Genomic DNA, 20,597 nt, shown 5'->3' with positions numbered 1-20,597 from the left:
AAGGCCCTGCCTGCACCTGCCCCCACCCACCTCAGAGTTCCAGGCCCACAGGCCCCCTTCCAGCTCCACAAAAGTACCAGGTTTCTTCCTCCTCAAGGTCTTTAGGTCGTCTGTTCTGTCTAGAACGTTCTTGCTTATCTGTACACATCTCAGCTTACATGTTACATCCTCAAAAGAGGCTGTCCTTTCCCCAACAAAGTCTAAATCAGACATCTTTCTTATACTTTCAGCGTTCCACACTCTCCCAAATTGGCAGTTACCAATTTGTGTGACTGTTTAGCTTCTGTCTCCCTACTGGACTCTAAGATCCATGAGGGCAGAAGGCAGAGCCCCTGTCTGTCATGTTCACACTGAGTCCCAGCACCTAGCACAGTGCCTGGCACATAATTAATGTTCAATGAACATTTGTTAAATAAATGAGGGAATGGGTCCTGAAATCCTATGATTTTGTGAATCTCATCTCCAGAAAGTAGATTTTAAAACTATAAAGTAAGGGGAGGGCCAGATCCTGAAGGTGGTGGCCCTGCTGCAGGCAGTCATTCACCCCTAGGGCTGAAGAGGACCCAGTTCCCAGCACTGAAGGATCCCCTGTAATGTTACCAGTTACCACCACCGCTGCTGCTAACATGGAAACCACCAGACAGAAAGCTGGGCTCTTTCAGCTGAGTGGAGCCTCTGTCCCACCAGGACACAAACGAGCAGGCCAAGGTAGGAAGAAGGGGCTTGAATGGGAAAGCTGCCCTGAGCGTTTCCCATGGGTCTGAGAGGCTCTCTGAGCCGTGCTGACCCTGGGAGCCGAAGCACTTTCAATTGCATGCTCTGCTCTGTGCCCAGTCAGGCTGCAGCCCTGCCAGCATTCAGCTCCTGCCAATGGCCCCCCAAGAGCAGTGCCCACTTCCATTGCGAGGAACGGGGAGGGGGTGGGGAGGGTGGAGGCCCAGAGCTGGGAGAGACCTGCTATTGCCAAGAGTAGACACACACAAAGGCACCACAAGTAGAGCCTGGAGGAAGGAGCACAAATTTGGTTTCATAAGAGTGAGAGGAATCCAAGGGGAAAACTCTTCAGTGTGGCATCCAGCCCCTTCTACCTTGTTAAGTGAAACTCACAGAAGAAAGCCCACAAAGCGGGTCAATCAGTAAAAGAGGGCCCTGACTGGGAGAAGGGATAAGGGTCTGGTCCTAACCTCGCCCCCATGCAGGTGTGGGACTTGATGCACGCGCCTTGGCCGCCTCAAATTTACCAACAGCGACACTATTCGCCTCCCTCCCTGACAAGGTCCCCAGGGGCCAGGCGAGAGCACGAGTGATCACATGTGATGGTGGCAGCATGGGAACTAAAAAGTCCCTTCTCCAGAGCAAGTGGCGATAGGTATCAGAACCCGACATCTGCATCACTTTTCTTATAAAGTATTCTGTTTTATTACAGAAAAAGGACCTGAAAAGAATACCTTTATTATGGTAAGATTAAGGATGATTTTTGTTTTCTTTAGGTTTTCTCAGTATTTTCTAACAGCTTCACAAAGGGCAAATGGTATTTTTCAAAGTAGAAGAGAGCAAAAATAAATTAAAAAAAAAAAAAAAACTAAACCAAAGAGTCCATTAGAATTTGGGGGTAATGCCCTAGTTCAAGGGTTTTGTCTCTCATCCCATGTCACACCCACTGGCCCCCTCCACGCCCCTCCCACGCTACCTTCAGCTCACCTTGGCCCGACGCAGGTCTTTCTCACCCCCGAGCTGGGCCTCGATCAGATGGTCACAGTGGATGGTGGACGGCACAGCCACCTTGGGCAGTCCACTGCTGATGAACTGCAACATGGCCATCTGGGCCGTGGCATCCTGCATGGCCACGCGGTCAGGCCGCAGCCGCAGGTAGGTCTTGCCTCGCTCGATCTCCTGGTGGGCCGGGTCATCCAGGTGTCCATACACGATCTTCTCTGAGAGGGTCAGAGGCCGGTTCAACCTGGCGGGAGAAAGGAGGGATGGCCTGGGACCAGCTGCATGGGCCCCCGTCCGCCACAGCCATTCCCTCTCCGCACACACGGCGGGCACCCTGCACCCCACGAGGGTGGAGATGAATCGGTGCTGCTCACTGTGGTAGCTCCAGCACACGGCACAGCACCTGGCACTCGCTAGGTCCAAAACCACTTGATGAATGCCAACATCACAAGAGGCGGCACTGTTTTATTTTTCCCTGAAGTATATTTGCTTTTTCCAGTTAATTGCTATTATCTGACGGGCACCTATTCCGTGTATGTCTCATCTTTTAATCCTTACTGTATCCTTGTCATTTAGTAAAACAACCATGAGGTAACAGAGACCCAGCAGAGTGATGTTCGAAGCTCAAGTTCGCAGCCAGAGTCTCACCTTGGATGCTCTATATCTCTCTGTTCACGGCCACCTCCCCCGTGCACTCAGCCCCACTGAGACAGAGACTCTGCACCAGCACCCCTCACCCAACCCGCCTCACGCTCCGCCCGCAACCCTCCGCCTCAGGTGCTAGAGGCCTTGTTACCCTATTACACTAAAGCCTTTCCTGCTGGCTCCACTCGCTCTCACCCCATGAAGACAGGTGTGGCTGTCAGCTCTCAAGAACAGAAGCTGCCTCTGGCCTCTCACGAGCCCCTCTTCCTAGACCCTGTTTCCTCGTCAGAGCCCCCGGGGAGGTGCCGCCCGGGCAGGACTCAGCTGCCTCCTTGGCACAGCCTCCCCCCCACCCGCCCCCACCCCCGCACAGACCGAGCTGGGCGCGGGTCAACTCTCACCCCCCCTCCCCTGACCTTGAGGCTCCCTGCTGCTGCTTGCCGCTGTAGCACAGCTGCCACCCCACGTGCCTGGACCTCACACTCTGCCTCCCGCCGTTCTCAAAGCTTAGGCCAAACCTGAAGGCTCCTCGGGAGGGGCACAGTTCCACTCACACCCAACGAGCCACAAAAAAAACATATATGGGACGAGGAGTCAGAGGCTCTGGGTTTAGACCTGACCCTAGTACTAAACACACCGTGTAACCAGATAAGCCACTGCCCCTCCCAGGGAGCTCCCAGTCCGTCTCTAAAGTCCAGGGCTCGTATTGGAAAGAGATAACAGATAGCACTTATATAGCACATACTTGTTTTTAAACAGCTTTATTGAGATATAATTGGTGTGTAATTAACCGCACATATTTAAAGTATACAACTGGTAAGTTTTGACATATGAATACACCTGTGAAATCATCAGCACAGTCAAGATAATGAACACTTCCATCACCCAAAAGTCTCCTTGTCCCCTTTTATAATCCCTCCCTTCTGCCCCCATCCCCAAGCAACCACTCACCTGCTTTCTGTCATTATACTTTTATCTTAGCACTTACTTTTAGCCCAGAGCACTCTGATGTATATAACTCACTTTATCCTCACAACACAGATGAGCAAACTGAAGCACAGTGAGGTGAAGTAACTTGACCCTCCCTGGTCATGAGCTAGTTACTGAGTGGAAGAGCTAGAATGCAAGGAGCCATTGTGGCTTTATACTGTCTCTCAATAACATCTGGAAACTCAGAACAGGGCCCGGCCTGCAGTTAAGTGTTCCATTACTATCATTACTGCTGTTGCTATTACCAATACGACTCTGCTGGGAAAGCAGAGAAATGTCCTTCTGCTAGTCTGGGTTCTAGTCCCTCACTCCCAAGTTTACCTAACCCCTTGAGAGCAAGAGTTTCCTAGGGTGCTGGCTCTGTGGGCAACAGCAGAGCAACTGGCAATTCTAAAAATCTCTCAGTTCTGCTGTCATGAGAACCTTGAATAAAAATAGCACTGGCCTGAAGTACAGCCTGCCCCCTTTTTGTGGCAGCATCTCCAAGGCCGGTGTACAGGCAGTGACTCACTGCACAGCCCCTCCTTCTGCGTCCAGGGGAGGTGAAAAATAGCACATGAGCTTTAAAACCAAAGACCTTGACAGCAAATGCCTGAAGTTGTATAAAAAAGCCTGACAATGACAAAAGCCTAAGGACGAGTTCATCACCACATTTCCTTGAGGATTAACTGAGGATGGCAAGGTGGGTCCTCTATGTCCATCTGTCCCCCACTTCACTGGATGACAGAGGCCCAGTTCCCAGGAACAGAATCAGGCCCCTCTGTCACAGGGTGGAGGAATCGTCCCCCTGCAAATCCCCTGGCCCTCTAAAACACTCTTACATCTATTTTAATCCACTAGCATCTTTTTAGAACAGCCTCACTTATGCTTTCTTTCTCTATGGAAGGGTTTCTCAACTATGGCACAACTGACAGTTTGGGCCAGATGACTCTTTAGTGTGGAGGCTGTCTTCTGCACTGTAGGATGTGTGACAGTTTTTTTGGCCTCTACCCACTAGGTAACAGTAAACCACTCCCCACCCCAGATTATGACAACCTACAATGTCTCTAGACATTCCCTAGGGGACAAAATCGACCCCTCACCCCACCTCCAGCGAGAACCACTCTTCTATGGCAACAATGAAAATGGAACATCTCTTGTCTGTACTAATCTGGAAAATGCTAGAAGTTATTGATTGGACTTTCTGGTTAGTGCAGAGTTGGAATAAGAAGGCAAAGGAAAAATTTTAGGGGGAGGGTTAATTTTGCTGATAAAAATTAAAACCAAAGGGCAGTTTTTTGATTAATTTTTTTAAAGCAAAGACAAAATGGTGAACACTTTTTTGTCAAGTTATCTCAAAGCAAGCTTCTATGTTAACTCTCCTTCTAAGCATGATAAAGAGCAGGGGAGAAGTGTTTTGCAGACTAAAGCAAAATCTATTATTTTTCCACTGAGCTGTGATCTGAGAGCTCTAAGAATAAATAGTGTTTTCTGGTGAAAAAGTATTTTATAAGGTTGCACAGTGATGAGGACAGTGGTTTCAACCCTGACTACACATTAGAACCAGATGGGAACCTGGCCAGCACTTCTCACATTTTGATGTGCACTCCAGTCACCTGGGGCTCCTGTTAAAACTGCAGATTCTGACTCAGTGGGTCTGGGGTGAGGCCTGAGGCTCTGCATTTCTAACAAGCTCCCAGTGCTCTTGTTGATGCCGATGCTGCTGATCCATGGGCCGCATTTTGAGCAGTAAGGCCTACACCACCTGAATCAGATGAACATCCTTGATGTGCATTAAGAGGTCTTTATTACAATTAGGTGATGCCAAGTTGCAGGTACAGCAGATAAAGACTAAGATAGTCCCTTACCTGTAAAACTGAAGTGAGGATACCAGTAAAGAGGAAGCAAAGTGGCAACAGAGAGCAAGTGTGGGACAGTGGCCAGAGCACTGGACGAGAGCCTGGAGACCAGGTCCCATCACTCACTCACAGTGTGGCTTTGTCCACCTGAGCCCATTCGTCAGCTATTACTGCGGATGGGGACACTGTGTACTCATACTGGTTCTCTCGTCCTCCCAGGGCCATGTCACCAGATAGGCAAGCGCGCAGCTCTGTCTGCAGCCATTCAAGTTTCAGGCGCAGCGCTGGTTGGCGCTACCAGCCCCCACTCCGCATCCTCTTGTGGTATCTTATTCATCCCTCCTGTGCCAGCATCTAGCCCAGAACCTGGCACACAGAACAGCAGTGCAAAGACAGCTGCCATTTTATCAAAGGAGCAAAGAGAGGTCCAGAAAAAAAATATGCTCAAGATCCCACCTGAGATTCCTGCTGAGTCTCAAGGCTGAGCTCTCCCCTGGGCTTACGCACTGAAGGGGAAATATATGTATTTCTGAAGTCACTGGGCCCGGCAGATCCCAGAGAAATGGCCCAGGGCTAGTCGTCTGTCCTGGAAAGAGTGGGTGGAAGGTTCGGGCCACAGCACCGAAGAGTGCCTGAGACCTTCCCTAGGGCCCACATCTCCAGGCTTCTTGCTAACAGACTTTTCCTTGGCAGAGAGGACAGAAGGTCCACCACTGATCTGGAACACCCTTCCTCAGCAGGGACCGCTGTACCCTAAACGACTCAATCCTGCCACCACCATGACCAACCATCCTTTCCCAAGCACCTCCTACACTGCCCGAAAGGGGCAGGCGGCACCAGAAGCGCCAACACCCTCTCGCAGTCTCCGCAGCTCGCCCTGCAGCCTTACCGTTTGCGGACGACGTTAATGTTCTTCTCGAGCAGGTCATAGCGGATGTACTCAGTGGGCTCAAAGTGGCTCATGGCCACCTCGGCCCGCTGGCACAGGACCGAGGCCACATGGTACTGCCGCACACCCAGGGCTTTCTGCAAGAAGAAGGACAGCAGCGACTGTCAGTGGAGTATTTAGAGCGGTCCACCCCTGAGAGACAGCGCAGAATGGTGAAAAAAGCAAAGAATTCAAGTGTCAAGAGCTATTCAGTGACTGCAGCCTCAGTTTCCTCACCTGAGGCACAGGGATGAGACAGTAGCCAAAAGGAACACAGCCTGTGGTAGCAGAAAAGTGTAAGGGATTTACAGTCAGAATTTCTGCATCAAAGTCAAATTCTGTCCACTTAAGAAAATCCTCTATCATCTGAGGACCAGAAAAGTTGGGCAATGGGGATACAACCAGCTGTAGCGATCATATAGTTACTGGGAAGGTTGAAGGAGAAAATATGTGGACGTTCCCATTAAGCTCTGAAGCACCACCCAAATGGTAGCTGCTATCCTGCCTGCCCTATAAGTTCCTTGGGGCTTGGGATCAAGCTCTGTCTGTCTTATTCATCTGTATCTGGACGACCTGGCACATATTTGAGATTTAATAACTAATGGTTGAATAGATGGAAAAATTAGTGAGGAAAACCTATGCATGAGCTTTGGATGTTTCCTCATCCCTTGAAAAGGTGGTGCCTAATCCTGCTCCCCTGGAATGTGCAGCAGACTCACCGACTGACTGGACAGAATGGCACAGTGATACCAGGGGACCTCTGAGGCTAGGCCGCAAAAAGGATTGCTTCTGCATGGCTCTCTCTTTCTTTGATGGCTCTGGCGGAAGACAGTCACCACCGCTGTTAAAACATTTCAGCAGGGCTTCCCTGGTGGCGCAGTGGCTGTGAGTCCGCCTGCCGATGCAGGGGACACAGGTTTGTGACCCGGTCCGGGAAGATCCCACATGCCGCGGAGCGGCTGGGCCCGTGAGCCATGGCCGCTGAGCCTGTGCTCCGCAATGGGAGAGGCCACAACAGTGAGAGGCCCGCGTACCGCAAAAAAACAAACAAACAAAAAAACAGTTCAGCAGTCCTCAGAGAGGCCCACCTAGAGAGGAACTGAGGTCTCTTGCCAAAAACCAGCACCACCTTGCTAGGCGTGTAAGCATTCCATCTTGCAAGCCAGTGCTCCAGCCTCAGCCCAAGCCCTCAGATCACCAGGGCCCTGACCGACAACCTGGACTGCAAGTTCTTGAGCGACTCTGAGCCAGAACCACCAGCCAAGACGCTCCCAAATTCCGGGCCCACAGGAACTGTGTGCGAGAAAAGTGTATTGTTGTTTTAATCCTCTAAGTTTGGGAGCAACGACTTCTTATGCAGCAACAGATAAGCAACTGTTATGAAGGGGTCTGTATTAGTTCATTTTAAACTGTGGATGACAAACTTCACAGGGTCCATTCTGACCAAGGAGGAATAGATGAACCCAAAGAAGCGACAGAGGGAAAGAACAGTGGTGTTCGCCGTCTAGGAAGTCATACCCTTGGGCAAGGAAAGAGGCAAAGCTCAAGCCACTGCCCCAGGCTCCCTTCTATATGTCACCAGAACATTTAAAGCCAAATCCTGCTGACCTCAGCATCTAAACCAATACAAATGCACAGCTGCCACTCGCTGTTCAGGTGGCCGGCGAGGAGGGCAGACCCCATCAGGAAACAGCACCCCACCCGCCACCCCCTGACCTGCCACAGCAGAAGCGACCTCCCAGTGCAGACTGCAGATCCACCTGCCCTCCAGCTAAAAATCCACCAGGGGACCCTCACTCTCTGCCCTACTGGGTAGGGGTGAAGAACTCACCAATCAAAGGACTTTCCTTTTTTGTTTTTGGCTTCACAGCATGTGGGATTCTAGTTCCCCGATCAGGGAACAAACCTGTGCCCCCTGCAGTGGAAGTATGGAGTCTTAACCACGGGACCGCCAGGGGAGTCCCAAAGGACTTTCAACAGCCTGTGCAGAGGAGGAATGTGGGACACTGCAGCTGCAGGTACGGCCGCTGCTGCCTGCCGCTGCCATTACAGTGGGAGGCCCAGTGCACAGTGGCAGTCAGGGGGACCTGGACTTCAACCTGGCAAGCCATTTACTACCTGAGCCATCTAGGACAATTTACCCTCTCTAAGTAATCATTTCCACACAGTGCTATTGTGAGGGCTAGGAGGTAACAGAAAGTACTTGGCACGGTTTCTATTATTACCCCTGTGCATTTATAAGCATACATTCAGCCTCCCCTGTGTTTTTCACACAAATGAGAAGCTATACAAGTTGTTCTGCAACTTGCTTTTTTCATTTATCAACATATCTTTGACATCTTTCCAATGTTTATACACAGATCTATCGCTCTCTTTTTGTAAATTAATTGCCCTTAACTTCAGTTTCCTTAGAAATAAAAATGAGTAGAACAATACCTAGTGTCTGGCCCAGTAAGCGAAACAAATAACTGTAATCATAATTATAGTGTAGAGAAAAGGTGAAGTAGCAAATTCCTAACAGTAAGGGGACAATTAAGCAATCTATGGACACATATCAATACTTAAAAATAGATTTAAGTAATAATGCTGATTGGAAAAAAAAGGACAAAATAATATGTTCATACAGAATACAACTCTGGGATAAAAAAAGAATATTTATTAGTGCCTAGTGTGAGATGAGCACCGTGCTAAGCATCTAATCCTCACAGCCGCCCAGTGAAGCGGCGCCTATGATTAGCCTATTTTCCAAGTGAGGCAACTGAGGCTCTCATGCAGTGACCAAGGCCACAGAGCAGCAACCAGGACCCAACCCAGCCTGACTGGCCCACTTTCTGCTGTTGCCCCAGGCCCTCACCCGAAGCTCTGCCCCTAAAATGGAGATAAACTCAATAGTGTTAATAACAAATCAACCAGCTACATGCTCAATCCTTAATCATGACACTGCTCTGCTTACCAACTATGTGCAAATGTCTGTTCACAACAGCTAGCGCTGCCCAAGAGGACTTCCTGCCATGATGGACACGTCCTAGATCCTCACTGTTCAATACAGTAGCCACCCACCACACGTGGCTGCAGGGCACCTGAAGTGTGCTGAGGTGACTGAGGAGTGGAATTTTTAATGTTACTCAACTTTAATTAAAGTTAAGTTGCCACATGGGACGGCTCAGGTTTATACATTAATAAGGATGGAAAGAGTTTTTAGGAAGCCTGAACAACCTGAATGTTCATCAAGTCAATTTTTCTAAAAAGCTATTTGGACCCCATCCCATGCCAGGAGTTCATCATCCCACACGACCACCAATCCATTTCTGAAAAATTTCAAAATATTCTCCCTCTCTCTGTTTCCTTGCACAGTCTGCTTTTTCAGGTAGCGGGGGCGTCTGCCCTCTGGACAGTATGAAATAAACGCAACCATCTTTCTCAGGATATTGCTTCCCAGACCTGAGGTGCAACAGCATCTCCTGAGTTTGTTAAAAATACACAATCCTGGGACTTACCTGGCGGTCCAGTGGTTAGGACTCGGCACCTTCACTGCATGGGCCTGAGTTCAATCCCTGGTTGGGGAACTAAGGTCCCGCAAGCCACAAGATACGGCCCAAAACAACAGCGTAACCCTAAACCTTACCCAGGTCAATAACTCAGCTGAGGGCGGGGGTCCCTCAACTATCTGAAGACAGGACTTACTGTCCTCTCTAAACCCCCTCTTCTCTAGGCCAAGGGTAGCCCTGAGTTTTTTCAACTTTTCCTTTACGTGGCATGTTTCTAAATCCTGCAATAGCCCAACCATGCCCTGTGCTGAGGGCAAAGGGACAGTCACTTCCTTTGCTGAGCTCGTGGCTGTCCACCTCACTGCTGACACATGCATCACTCCCTTCCTCCTAACCCCTCAATAGCCACCTTCCTCACTGACCGCTCAAGCCACACTGTACTACAGACTTGGTTTTCTGTGCAGAGCTCTACCTTAATCTTGGTTTAATTTCAGCACCAGTTTCTGTCTACCTCCAGCCCTCTGTGGTCTACAGGAGTCCGGGTCAGTCACCCCAGGTCCTGACAGGCTGGCCTTCCCAGTGCGTGTCAGCCACACACACAGTAAGCACAACTCTCAGGCTGTTCATTCAAGTCTCAGTACAAATGTGACCCATTCCAGGCCAGGCTCCCCAGGGTGGCCGTTTGGTCAAGCCAACAGTGATCTATTTAGTGACAATCCCCAGGTCCGGGTCTTCAACCCACAACAATAACCACCTGACTGAAATGTCACTAAGCCATCGCTTCTGTTTCGCGACTAGGGACAGCCTGACTGACCCGTCAGTTGCCCTACAGAAATCAACACTCACACTCCGTTTCACTAATCTAATCACAACAAAAAAGTAAGAAGATGTTAGCCTGGCTGTGAGACCTTAAGCAATTCACTTTGTTCCTCCAGGCCTGAGTTTTTCACACCTGTAAAGGGTGAAATCTCAGCCCTGTTCCCTGCTTCAGAGCCGAACTGTGAGAGGTTTAAAGTGTATGAAATGTCATGTATAACTCTGAAGAGGCTGATCACACTAATATGCTTACCCAAAGACTGACTTCAAGGGCAAGGGTACCATGTATCATTCATTCAGGACCACATATATCTCACATATAAAAGGAAGACTAGGCTATGGGTAGTCTTAGAATAAAAATAAAACAGCCTTACTTATTAAGTACCTGCTCCATGCCAAGCATTTTCTGTGCCTAATTTTGAATTCCATAGTGGTACAAGGTAATTGTTATTCCCATCTTACAGATTTGGAAACTGAAGATCATAGAGGTTAAGTCAGAAATCTTACATGTGACAGTGAATCCAGGATGCAAGTGCAGACCTGTCTCTTTCTAGGATAAGCCAATTCCCCTAGATTCTGCTACCCGCTAACCCCACATAGCCTATCCTTTCCCATTGGAAGGTAGCATGGTGTGATGGTTCAGATTGAAGACCTGTAGTCAGATTGCCCAACCCAGCAGCATCACTAACCCGCTGTGGCCCTAGAGAAGTTATTTAGCCTCACCAAGCCTTAGCTTCCCCACAGAGAAAATGGAGATAAACGTGTTAATAGTAAATGAAATAGTCTACTTTAAGTGCTTGGCACAGAGCGGGTTCATATGTGCTCAATGTATGTGATTTTTTTTTAATTAATTTATTTGTTTTTATTTTTGGCTGTGTTGGGTCTCTGCTGCTGTGCGCAGGCTTTCTCTAGTTGCGGCGAGCGGGGGCTACTCTTCATTGTGGTGCGCAGGCTTCCCATTGTCGTGGCTTCTCTTGTTGCGGAGCACGGCTCTAGGTGCATGGGCTTCAGTAGTTCTGGCGCACAGGCTTAGCTGCTCCATGGCATGTGGGATCTTCCCGGGCCAGGGATCGAACCCATGTCCCCCGCATCGGCAGGCGGATTCTTAACCACTGCACCTCCAGGAAAGCCCTCAATGTATGTTATATTGTATTATTTTCATGGAGGAGACAGACACACAATTAGATGTGATGAGGTTGTGCTCCTTTTCTGGATTCTGGCAGAAGGGGTATCCTCTTCTTTTGCTTACTGAAAACATAACTTTTGGCTGATCAGCATTTTTCAGAAGCCTTAGCTCATCTGGGCCTTTGACATTCTTGACCCCTTTCTGATGTATTCCAGCTGCCACAGTGTTTCTCCTTAGTTACTTGCCCTCCTTCCAACTTTGGCTAAGACATTCTAAAAATCTAAGCTGAGCTCTGTAGCAGCATCTCTTCTGTCTCTCCTTCAGACTACCTGCAATTTGTTAGAATTTGCCTTGGAAAACCTCCCATCTCTCTGAAACCCCTTCTGCTTACGGGATCCTGGCAGAGAGACCTCATCTATTTGGTCTCTGAATAATTCAGAAACTTGCTTTCCTCCAGGGCACCAAACATGCTGAACTTCCGTAGCCAGTACAAAGTCTAAAGGGATCTGCCACTGGGCCTTTGCACATGCCGTTTCTTCTGCTTAGAATGTTCTCTGCCCACCTCCTTCTCAATCTACCCTTTGTGTAGGTAATTCCCATTGATCCTTCAAGTTCCAAATTAATTTCACTTTCTTAGGGAACCTTCTTGAACTCTCAGCCCAAGCAGAGCCTCCTATCTTCTATGCCCATTTACTACTTTCTGACGTTCATTCGTGAGATGATATCTGTCTCCACTAGTCTGTAAGATCCACTAAGGGAGGGATTGTGTCTGTTCATTCATAATAAAATTCCCCATGCCTGAACACCAGGTCTGATACACAGGTGCTACATAAATATCAGTTAATTAAACCAATGAATATTGCTTTTACTTTACCAACCAGTTCTTCCTTATTGAGCAAGGTTAAATACAGAGCAAGTTTGGTTAACCTTGTGAGAACAAATAGTTAACAGGACAAATCAATAATTTGCCAGGCTCAGATGCTTGTGGTTAGACTGTAAACAGGTTGAACGTTTTTGAAAAACAATTAGGCAATACCTATTAAAATGTAAAACGTTTGTACCTTTTGACTAGCTTTCCCTCTTCCAGGAAGCTATCTTATAAAAACACTCACTTAAATGAGTGTAGAGACTAGCAAAGACGCTCTCTACATCACTGTTTTTACTTATTTATTGAGACAACTGTTCTTTATCTAGCTTCACATTTGGATTGATGGTCTTCGTTGCCACGTGCGGGCTTTCTCTAGTTGCGGCAAGCGGGGCTGCTCTTTGTTGCGGTGTGCGGGCTTTTCATTGCGGTGGCTTCTCTTGTTTCAGAGCACAGGCTCTAGGCGCGCAGGCTTCAGTAGTTGTGGCTCACGGGCTCTAGAGAGCAGGCTCAGCAGTTGCGGCGCACAGGCTTATTTCCGTGGCATGTGGGAGCTTCCCAGACCAGGGTTCGAACCCGTGTCCCCTGCACTGGCAGGTGGATTCTTAACTACTGTGCCACCAGGGAAGTCCCCATCACTGTTTTTAAAAGAACAACACAATTGTCCAAAAATAGGGCACTGATTGAATAAATTCTGGTTCATCCACGAAGGAATGCCATTCTACACCTTTTTAAATATTCAAGAATAAGATGATGGTGGTGGTCTAACAACATTGTGAATGTAGTTAACGTCACTGAAGTGAACAGTCAAAAATGGTTAAAATGTCAAACTTTATTATGTATTTTACCATGATTTAAAAAAAGAAGTAGAGGGGACTTCCCTTGTGGCGCAGTGGATAAGACTCTGAGCTCCCAATGCAGAGGGCCCTGGTTCGATCCCTGGTCAGGGAACTAGATCGCACATCATGCTGCAACTAAGAGTTCGCATGCCGCAACGAAGGAGCCCACCTGCCACAACTAAGACCCGGTGCAACCAAATAAATACATAAATAAATATTTTTTAAAAGAATATTTAAAAAATAAAAAAAAATTTAAAAAGAAGTAGATCTACCTTTACTGGCAGGAAAAAAATTTCATGACACATTCAATGAAAATAAGAAATAGCAAAATAATGCCATGGTATGGGCCCATTTCTGTATAATAACAGTAATTAACAAATGTAAATATGTTTAGAAAAAAATTGACATGATATGCCTAAACTGTTCACAGCAATTATCTCTAGAGATTAGAATTATGGGCACTTTTATGTTCTAGGCTAAGTATTTCTGTAACTTTTAAATGCTGCATGATATATGTGAGTTTCTTTTGTAATCAGGGGGAAAAAAAAGAATGAACAAGACAAATTGGTGCAGAAAAGCATGCTGACTGTAGTGTAGCATACACAGCAGGATCAGTCAGGAGCACTTAAGACAATAATCAAGCGTTCTGGTTTTTAAAAATGTGCAAACCCTTTGTTTCAGCAAGTTAACTTACAGGAATTTATCACGACTAAGTAAAAGGAAAAAAATGTACCTTCACACTAGAGGAATCTGGTTACCACCAGCTCAACCCAGAGATCAAACAGCATCACCAACAGCAAGACTACCTTACATTCGTGCCTCCCGATGGGACAGCGTCACCTATGAAGAATTCTTGTCAAAAAACGTTTAACCTGAATCTAAGAAAGCTTTGGGACCTTACTTCCCGTTTAAGGGAAATGCAAGGAATAAAAGAATAATCAATTACATCCAGAATGCGAAAGGTCTACGAGAATCTGGGCTAGTCCCTTTCAAGTCAATGTCATGGGGAAAAACGGTGTGTGTGTGACGGGGTGGGAGTGGGGAGGTGCTGTTCTAGATTAAGAGACTAAAAAAGTAAAATCAGGGCTTCCCTGGTGGCGCAGTGGTCGAGAGTCCGCCTGCTGATGCGGGGGACATGGGTTCGTGCTCCGGTGCGGGAAGATCCCACATGCCACGGAGCGGCTGGGCTCGTGAGCCATGGCCAGTGAGCCTGCGCGTCCGGAGCCTGTGCTCCGCAACGGGAGAGGCCACAACAGTAAGAGGCCCGCATACTGCAAAAAAAAAAAAAAAAAAGAAAAAGAAAAAATCAATGCAGCATGCAAATTTTTTTATCAGGTCTTGATTTGAAAAGAGATAGCTACCAAAGACATTTTTGGGAGAAGTGGGGAAGTTAAGAAAATGATACTGTAGTTATATAGCTAATTGACTTAGTTTTAAGAGATAAATGTTGAAGCTTTTAGGAATGAGGTGTCACAACGCCTTTAATTTCTTCTGAAATGGTCCAGAAAAAAAAATAATAAAAAATATATAGATGGGGGGGTGGGATGAATTGTGAGACTGACACATATACACTATCGATACTATGTATAAAACAGATAACTAATGAGAACCTATTGTATAGCACAGGGAACTGTACTCAATGCTCTGTGGGGACCTAAATGGGAAGGAAATCCAAAAAAGAGATATATATAAACGTATAAGCTGATTCACTTTGCTCTACAGTAGAAACTAACACAATATTGTAAATCAACTATACTCCAATAAAAATTTTAAAATATATATATAGATGAAGCAAATAAGGCAAAATGTTGATAACTGTTGACTCTAGATGGTAGGTATATGGGTGTTCTTTGTACTATTTTCTACTTTTACTTATGTGTAAAAATTCATGACAAAAAATCTTTTAAGTAAGGCATCAAGTATGGTTAAATCCATGCGCTAGACATAATGGCTTAAATTTCCTTCTTGATTTTTTTCTAAATTTTCCAAATTTTCTACTAATGAATCATTATAATACTTCTTATAATTAGAAAGAATGTAACCAACATTAGTTTTTAATTAAAAAAATGCTCAGAACCAAAGATAAATATCCTTGCAGACTGCTTGCTGTGGACTAAAAGCAAAATAATTCAATCTTTTCATAAAGCAGCTTGTCAATAAGAGATCCACAGGAACATCCATACCTTTGATTCAGTAATTCCATATCTGAGACTCTATCTTCAAGAAATAACTCCAAGTATGTAAAGGAAATGAACATTATAAAAAATGGTTTAAGACAGAAAATTATTTTCTCCTATAATTCCCCAAATTTGTATTAAGGTAATACTGTGTGGATGGAAAGAGACTGACAGCAAGCTGTTTTTAGCCGATGTAGAGAGAACCAAAGTTCCCTAATATCACTATAGGTTTCTTCTTGAACTCCAATTTTGAAATCCAACATTCGGGTGAAGGTATCAAGCTCAGAGTGCCCGCCCCATGGGTCATTTCTCTGTGTGCAGTATGGTGGACAGTGAGATTCCCCCTGTGACAGGAGGTGTTGGGGGCCAAGAAGGAACATTCAGGGGTTGGGAGTCCAGAGATCTGGCCTCCGAGTTCGGTCACAATGCACCCCTGTACAAATAATCTAGCCTTTCTGTGCCTTCTTTTTCACTTCTTTCTTTTTTTAAAAAAATATTTATTTATTTGGCTGCGCCAGGTCTCAGTTGCAGCTCATGGGATCTTCGTTGCCGCATGCAGAATCTTAGTTGCAGCATGTGGGATCTTTAGTTGTGGCATGCGAACTCTTAGTTGCAGCATGCGGGATCTAGTTCCCTGACCAGGATCGAACCTGGGCCCTCTGCACTGGCAGCAAGGAGTCTTAGCCACTGGATCACCAGGGAAGTCCCTCCATTTCTATAAAATGGGAGAAGCAGATCATTCTGGCTGCATCAAAATCACCTGGGAGGTTTCACTGAAACAGCTTCTAGGCCCTAAGGGCTCCCAGACCTCTCAATCAGAATCACCTGAGGTGGAGCCTTAAACATCAATAAAGATTACAGGTTACGCTGATACAGCCATATCTGGGAACCACCGAACTAGACGTTCTCCAAAGTTCCTTCCAGCTCAGAGATTCTATAAATATTCCTCCCGAGTAAGCAGGCATCAGATAAACCCACTTACTCCCAAAGGCCTAGGGGAAAGCATAGCAACGGCAGAACAGATTAATCTGTACCAAGGAAGAAAACCCCAGAGCTCAGGTCTTTCTGGAGTAGCCACAGCCTTCGCCTTCATTTACACACAGATGTGGATGTAAAGGTATGCATATGTGCACACATCAAATGCAACCCAGAGTGGTGTCACAGAAAGCACACCAGATTCAGAACGCTACCCATTTATTATTAGCTCCCTGCATGGTCAAACTGTTTACTCTATTTTAAAATACTTATAAAATATGGAGAATAATCCCTGTCATTTAACAAGTAATGCCAGAAATTGTTTCCACATGGCTCCCAAACTTTTTCAAGTTAAGGCCCACGAACAAAGTAATTCTTTTTGGTAAACAGACCAGGTTGCTGCTGGAAGACAACTGGCAGCCTTAGTTGCTGGGGGATGGGGGGGGTCATTATCTCTGCACACCTGTATGTTATTCGCTACAGCACACCTGGGGAAAGCTTAGCTGTACCACACTAGACTCTAGAACACCACCATGCTCTCCCTGCCCTCAAGACCACAGTACGGTGTGATAAGACAAACAGAAGGTGTGGTAGTGTGTTAGAGTGGCTATTGTATGCGTTAGGTACAGGGGAAATACGAGTGGTCGAGTGAAAAAGAGGCTAAGGCCTCCTCAGGGCTCAAACAAGATCTTGTTTGGGTTCAAATCAAAAACATTGGCTACAGATGTAAAAACCAGAGAGACTGAGTGATCTGCTCAAAATCACATGGCATTTGTGGAGAGTCATCAGGGAAGGAGGAAGTCATTCAAAGTCCACTGTATCCTAGCAACATCCATATACTGGCCACAGGATGTTCGGAGCTAAAAGGAGCCTTTGAGAGGGGACTTCCAAATTTTGACTGAAAACACACAGGCACAAAACACATTTTATGTTGTGGCCCAGCAGCAGGTACTGAGAGTGTAATTCACACGAAGTTTCACTAAACAATACCTGACGTGTGCAATGTACACTGATACTTTTTATTCTCTATTATTATTTTCATTGTGGTAAAATCTACCATTGTAACTATTAAATGTACAATTCAGTACATTTACAATGCTGTGCAACTATAACCACTATCTAGTTCCAGAACCTCTCCATCACCCGAAGCAAGCCCCGGACACACTGAGCAGCTGCTCCTTTTTCTTTTCACCCTCCCTGTCCCAGCTGCTGGCAATCACTGACCTGCTTTCTGTTTCTATGGATTTGTCTGTTCTAGATATTTCATGTAAATGAAATCATACAATAGGTGGCCTTCTGTGTCTGGCTTTTTTCATTTAGCATTCTGTATTATCTTTTTTTGAAGGCCACTTGCACCCCATTAATTTCATGATCCAATAACAGGTCGACATAGGCAGTCCGGAAACACTATCTTAGAGAACTTCCAATTAAAAATATTAGTTACATAAAATGTATGGTGATGGACGTTAACTAGTCTTATTGTGGTGATCACTTTGCAATACGTACAAATATATAATCATCATGCTGTGTACCTGAGACTAATACAATGTTGTATGTCGATTATAACTCAATTTTTTAAAAAATTACATGGGCTTCCCTGGTGGCGCAGTGGTTGAGAGTCCACGTGCCAATGCAGGGGACAGGGGTTCGTGCCCCGGTCCAGGAGGATCCCACGTGCCGCGGAGCGGCTGGGCCCGTGAGCCATGGCCGCTGAGCTTGCGCGTCCGGAGCCTGTGCTCTGCAACGGGAGAGGCCACAACAGTGAGAGGCCTGCCTACCGCAAAAAAAAAAAAAAAAAATTACTTACAAACATCAAAGGCAAACAGCGACAACGAATGACAGTCACCGAAGGCGTTTGCAGAGCATCACCAGGCTCTCTGCAGCATTCCACCTACTGTACCAGAGGACCCCAAACCTCAGCCCGCCCACTTGATGCCTGCCTGCACACAACTATCCACCAGGAAAATGGAGAAAATAAAGACAATGTAGCAAGTTTTTTTAAAAACTCAAATTTATTACATTTAAAACATGTTCTTTGTTCTGAGTCTTTCCTTCCTATACCTTTGATGTTAAAAAGGCCCTTTTAAGAAATAATGGTGATAACAGAGAATGATACAGTGGTTTTTTTGTTTTGGTTTTGGTTGTTGTTGTTTTGGTGTCCTTACTGCAAAAAATTTAAAACGTGCAACCTCACATTGATCCTCTCAATTCTGTCTGTACACTTTGGTGACCTCTATCACACAACTTTCCCAGAACAAGACTGTCTTTGGGGGATAGTAGCAGTCACTGGAGAAGTAAGATACAAGGATGAAGAAAAAGCTAGGTTTTTACACTAACTTTATAATCTCAGTAGCAGCCAGAAGTATGAGAAATGATAAGCAGGGCTGACTGGTGAAAAACACCTATCTTCACTGTCATTCTCTCTGTCTCCCCTCCCTCCTACCACCAAACCTTACCCATTTGTTTACTCATTCGTCTGTCCATCTATCAACTAGTTACTGAGTGACTACGGGTGCCAGACACTGTCTGAGGCACTGAGGATACAGCAATGAACAAAATGGTCCAATACTCCCTGCCCTCTTGGGACTGACATTCCGGGAGGATAAGGGCGGGGAGGGGACAGACAAGTAGACACAGAGAAACAAGTAAAACCTCAGTCAGACATCGGTAAGTGTCATGAGAGAATGAAGCAGGAGCCCTGCGAGAAGGAGCCAGGGAAGTAGGGGGAGGTGCAATTTAAAGTAGGAGAGTTGGGAAGGGCTCCAGTGAGAAGGTGACATTGAACAACAACATGACAAAAGGTCAACCTACAGGTAATCTGAAGGAAGAGTGTTCTAGACAGAAAGTTTAAGGATCCTCCAAAGTGAAGTAGTGCCCATTGTGTTCAAAGAACAACAAGGAGAGACATCTGTATACCCACGTTGATAGCAGCATTGTTCAAAATAGCCAAAAAGTGGAAGCAACCCACCCAAGTGTCCATTGATGTATGATGGAGAAACAGAATGTGGTACATACAATGGAATATTAGTTAGACTTAACAAAGGATTTGTAAAAGCCTAAAAAAGAATCTGACACATGCTACAACACAGATGAACCTTGAAGACATTATGCTAAGTGAAATAAGCCAGTCACAAAAGGACAAATACTGTGTGATTAGTTATATGAGGTACCTGGAGTAATTAAGTTCATAGAGACAGAAAGGAGAAGAGTGGGTGCCAGGGGTTGGGGGAAGGGGGAAATGGGGAGTTAGTGTCTAATGGCTACAGTCTCAGTTTGGGAAGATGAAAAAGTTCTGGAGATGACTGGTGGTGATAGTTGTGCAACAATGTGAATGTACTTGATGCTACTGAACTGTATACTTAAAATTCTTAAAATGGTAAATATTTAAAAGTAAAAAATATATAGGGGGGAAAAAAAGGAACAGCAAGGAAGCCAGTATAGCCAGAGCAGAATAAACAAGGAGGAGTACAGTAAGAGGTAAGACCGGGATTGCATAGGACCTAGGGACTTCCCTGGTGGTCCAGTGGCAAAGAATTCACCTTGCAATGCAGAGGACACAGGTTCGATCCCTGCTCAGGGAACTAAGATCCCACATGCCATGGGGCAACTAAGCCCATGCGCCACAACTACTGAGCTCGTGCACCTCAACTACAGAGCCTGCGTGCCGCAAACTACAAAGCCCACCCGCCCAGTCTACACACCACGAGAGACGAGAAAACCCGCACGCCACAACTAGAGAGAAGCCCACGCGCCACAACGAAAGATCCTGCATGCCTCACCGAAGACCCACATGCCACAACTAAGATCTGACACAGCCAAAAATAAATAAAACAAATAAATAATAAACAAATCTTTAAAAAAAAGAAAAGGGGCATAGGACCTTGTAGAATACAGTAAAGATTCTGGACTTTACTCTGAGTGAGAAGAGAAGCTAACAGAGAATTCTGAATGAGAATTACATGGTCCTACTTATTTATAAGGACCATTCTGGCTGCTGTACATAGAATAGAAGGAAGCAGGGAAACCAGATAGGAGGCCAACACAATATCCCAGGCAAAGATGGTGGTGATTTGGACCAGAGTGGTAATGGTGGAGGTGGTGAGAAGGGGTTGGAGTCTGCATAGTCTCTGAAAGTACTAACAATAGGATTTGCTAACAAACTGGCCAAGAGGCATGAGAGGAAAGTCAAGAATA

General features: G+C 46.1%; 1 protein-coding gene across 1 annotated transcript in view; it reads right to left on the bottom strand.

Moving 5' to 3' along the window:
- The window catches only part of ACO2 (aconitase 2), a 51,871-nt gene that overhangs the window by 17,728 nt on the left and 13,546 nt on the right, over positions 1 to 20,597 (bottom strand). The window contains exons 2-3 of the mRNA XM_082851034.1: positions 6,079 to 6,215; positions 1,702 to 1,960 (exon numbers count right to left, since the gene is read on the bottom strand). Of these exons, the coding sequence (XP_082707160.1) occupies positions 1,702 to 1,960; positions 6,079 to 6,215 (396 nt within the window). The remainder of the gene's footprint in view (positions 1 to 1,701; positions 1,961 to 6,078; positions 6,216 to 20,597) is intronic.

Source organism: Leucopleurus acutus (genome assembly GCF_964270905.1).
Source record: "Leucopleurus acutus genome assembly, chromosome: 11".
NCBI classification, from domain to species: Eukaryota; Metazoa; Chordata; class Mammalia; order Artiodactyla; family Delphinidae; genus Leucopleurus; species Leucopleurus acutus.
This window is presented reverse-complemented; position numbering and strand designations above follow the sequence as displayed.